This window comes from Lotus japonicus, chromosome 2 (genome assembly GCF_012489685.1).
Source record: "Lotus japonicus ecotype B-129 chromosome 2, LjGifu_v1.2".
In the NCBI taxonomy this organism is placed as follows: Eukaryota; Viridiplantae; Streptophyta; class Magnoliopsida; order Fabales; family Fabaceae; genus Lotus; species Lotus japonicus.
The window spans coordinates 340,075-344,222 of NC_080042.1; the positions used below are offsets into that span (position 1 = coordinate 340,075).

Below are 4,148 nucleotides of genomic sequence, written 5' to 3' on the forward strand. Positions count from 1 at the left end.
TTATTACTTGATTTAAAATATTTTAAATTCACTTAAGGATTTTTCAAATTATTAAATTGGTTTTTAAAGATTAGTTATGATTGAAAAATAGAATAACATATGGGGACAATAACTGAGTATCAATGTTTACAACCGGATATATGATAAATCAGCACCTCTGCAATTAAAACCACAATAATAAACCTAAAAATAGAGAACCCAAATCAATAAAATATATTACAACCAAAGTTTTTAAAATTAATTAAATACTAATACAAAAGAAATTTAATTACACTGTAATAATTTTTATACTATATTAAAAAAATAGTGTAAATAAACTCGTGCAACCCACGGGTATTATTTTTAGTACTAGTAGTATTTGTTAGCTTAATTTGAAACTAGTCATACCCATCAATCACAATAGATTTGGTCTTAGGATCGTGTTTATGACCATCCACTACTTTTCCTCTTAACGACACACACCGTTTTAAAATCACCAAATAAATACTCACGCTGAAATAAAAATTAAAGGCAAAAGCGTTTTGGATTACTCTTTTGACGTTTAACGGCAAAAATTAAAATCACCAAATTTTGACGTTTAACGGTAAATGATAGAAACAAAGCAAAACTGTTTGTTGTTCTTCCTCTTAATTAAAGACCAGATAAAGATAACTGAAGTATAAAGGCAAAAGCGTTTTGGATTACTCTTTCTTCCTGGGTGTTAGATTTGCCACCCAGGCAATAGATCTAACACCCAACTTAAAAGTGGGGAAATACCAAAATGTCCCTCCGTGTTTATTTTCGGTAGTTAAAGTATCGAAATAATTCATTAGATGAAGTACCGAAACATATCGGTCTGATTTTCACTTTCATTAAGTATCGAAATAATTCGTTAGATTAAGTATCGAAACAATTCGTTAGATGAAGTACCGAAACATATCGGTCTGATTTTCACTTACATTTTACTTTCATTCACCATTCACCTCCTCATTCGACCTTCAAGCCCCCTCCACCCCCTCACCGTTCATCAATCTTGGGATTTGGGTTTAACACCCAACCCATTAGGCCCCCCGCCCCACCTTGGGGGGCGAAATTACCAGAAAACCAGTTGATTAAAAACGGTAAATGATTACCCGACTCTATAACGGGTAATCATTTACCGATCGTGTTTAAAACATATAAACACGACAGTTTGGGTTTTGAAACCCATTATTTCAAAACCCAAATTTCCCTCCCTCAATCGCATCCTCTCTCAAAGCTCGGTTCCACCACTTCAATCATCTCAAGGTCGGTTCTAATCATCATCAAAGCTCCCACAAAGACCCATTCCATTACATTCAAAAGGTAAGTTTTGATTTCAATGATTTTCACATTTGAAGTTTGAATTAGGTCAATGGTTGAACACTAGGGTAGTTGATTGATGATTAGAGGTAGGTTTTGTTGTGTTTTGTTGCCTGAAATTCCATGAAACGAGTACGGGCACGAGTGGGGTGCATTTGGGTCTGTTTCTGGGTTTACTGTAATATCGGAAAATCAATTTCCGATATGATAATGGAAAATGATTTTCCGATATGGTAATGGAAAATGATTTTCCGATATGACAGTATGACAGTGCAGACTTCCAAAATTTATTTCCAATATTTAACCATGGCATGTATTTAGCTTCCAGGATTACTTTGCTGATTTGTTGAGAATTGGAAAAGATCAAGATAGATTTGATGTGTTGTGATTAGGAAAGTTGTTTATTGTTTATTGTTTATTGGAAAAGATTAAGCGCTCAAATCATATGCTTCATGTGTTGTAATTAGGAAAGTTGTTTATTGTTTTTGTTTGCTTGTGATGATGGTTGCTTGACCTTAACACAGCTAGAAATTTAATTTAATCACATTCACATGCAAACTAACAACTAATTCTCTATATTTTCCTTTTCCTATGGTTAGTTGCTAAACGATTGATTGGAAATTTCCTTCAAGGACGCCAACATCTTTCTAGGTGGAACCCAAGTCTTAGCCTGATTTATCACGTCCTCCTTCGCCTCACTATTCAGTCTACCAGCGTAATTGTGGCCAACTAGTGACTCAGCTGCGAGATGGATGTGTCTACCGTCCATCACCTTCAACCACCAACCTTTATCATCTTTCGTACGTCGTCCTTTTAGCCTAAAAGGACAACCTGTCTTTTGTGTTGACGTTCCTTCAACAAGATCCGGTTCTCTGTAGGGAATATACGCACCATGCTTCTCACACCCCAGAATGACATATTCTTTTCTTCCCTTCGCACCACTATCAGACTTTGTTGTCACCAAAACAAAATTATTTGCCATAGAAATGTCGCGAACCCATTTCATAAGATCATCTTTCAAAGGGAAACGCTGTTTCAGGATAAACAAGGCATAAGGCATAAAACAAGGCATAAACAAAGCAAACAAAGCATGCAAAAATTTGTGCAATGAGTACCTGATCAGTATGATACAAATGAGAGACATCTATAGATATAATCGGAGGTTCAGCTAGTGATGGTTGCTCCTCTGGATTATCATTTTCCAATCCAGCAGCATGTATCAATTGTGATTCACCAAAGAAAAAGGACTCTGTCATCCCTGGAACAAAAACGGTAAATCAATAACCGACCCTATAACGGTAAATCAAATTCCGGTATAATAACGGTAAATCATAATCCGATACATTAACGGCAATTCATTTACCGATTCGATTCACGATTCAGCAGCCTAAATTACCAACTTAACTAACTAAACTAACTACTTAAACTAACAACTAACTACTTAAACTAACTATAAATAAAGTACCAAAGCTAACACCACTTACCAGAAGTTAAAAGCTTTCCCTTGGTGGTGGTGGTGGTGGTGGTGGAAATGTGGAGATGGTGGTGGTGGTGGGAAGGTGAAATGTGAGAGAGGAGTGGAGTAATGGTAGAATAAGGTAGTTTGGGCGAGTTATGGAGGGCTGGTGGGGGGTTGTTGGAGGGAGGAGTAATGGTGGAGGGGTTGGTGGAGGGAGGAGTAATGGTGAAAAGGTGATCAAATTGCCAGATTACCAATCGGTAAATGATATACCGATATCAATATAAGAATCGGTTAATGATTAACCGATATTGTTCTTCGTGTTCTGGGTAGTGGGATAAAGGTGTTCATACTGAGGAACAATAACGGTCAATCATTTACCGATTGTTATTTTGACATCGGCAAATCATTTACCGATGGGTAGTTTTGGAATAAAAAGAAAATGCTGGGGAGCGTAACCTAAAGGGTGGGGTGCCAAACCCAAATCCCATCAATCTCCAAGACTGACAGATTCGTGAAGAAGACGAACAAGATAACAAGCTCTGCATTCTCACGCCACCCTGCTCTCGTCTCTCACTGTAAGAATCCATTTTCCCGTTCCCTTCTCCTTCTTCTTCATTCCTCTGATTTTGACTTTTTAATTCAAATTTGATTCTCTTCCTGTTACAGAGTTTCCCCTAATTTCAGTTTCCTCTTAAAATCCATGTTGTTGTTGCTGTAGCCTGTAGGCGTTACATTAGGGTTTTACATACTGAATTAGGCATGTGTATTAGGTAAATTAGGGTTTGTAAATGGAAAATTTTGGGGTTAGAGGTTTACAGTGATCGTGGGGTGCTGATTTGGGGTTTCCCTGCCTCCAGTTTGTATGTCCCGAAGCACTTGTTGTTGTTAACCATGTTTCCTCCTTCTTTGGATTGCACAAATCTCCTCTCTAGCTTCTCCTTGTTCTCTCCTCGGATTGCTGTGGAGAGCTTCGACCGTTCTGCATCGCATGCTGCCAAGAGCTTTGGTGTCTTACCAGATCTCTTTCCTGTCACTTGATTTAGGTAAAATTTCTCATTCTGATTTCGGATTTGGGGTTTCGAATTTGGGATTTGAGATTCGCATTCTGATTTTGGATTTAGGGTTTGGTTTATTATTTTGTTTTATTTTTTAATTAATAAAAGAAAGATTATTCCAAACTGTACTGAATTGAAAAATAAACTGAACCATTAAACCGACAACATTCATCAACATCAACAATTAATTAATCATGAGTTGCTTAGAATTGAACTAGATTTTTTTGTTAAGTAGGAAAAGGGAGAACTTAGATTAAGTACATTACAACCTAAACACCACATTGATTTTTGGGTTATGTAGTTCTTTTGAT

General features: G+C 36.8%; 1 protein-coding gene across 1 annotated transcript; it reads right to left on the bottom strand.

The window, feature by feature from the left end:
* Positions 1-1,276: 1,276 nt before the first annotated feature.
* LOC130735151 (uncharacterized) lies at positions 1,277-2,839 on the bottom strand. Its single transcript, XM_057587250.1, has 2 exons — positions 2,436-2,839; positions 1,277-2,350 (listed from the first exon to the last, which is right to left on the bottom strand). Exons 1-2 carry the CDS (start codon positions 2,574-2,576, stop codon positions 1,916-1,918), a joined length of 576 nt encoding a protein of 191 aa, XP_057443233.1. The 5' UTR covers positions 2,577-2,839; the 3' UTR covers positions 1,277-1,915.
* Between the last annotated feature and the right edge of the window lie 1,309 nt (positions 2,840-4,148).

Excerpts from the sequence above, each read along its gene's own strand:
- LOC130735151 (XM_057587250.1), bottom strand. The coding sequence starts at position 2,576 with ATGACAGAGTCCTTTTTCTTTGGTGAATCACAATTGATACATGCTGCT. Across the intron at positions 2,351-2,435 it reads ATTTGTATCATACTGATCAG|CGTTTCCCTTTGAAAGATGA; the intron begins GTACTCATTGCA and ends ATCCTGAAACAG.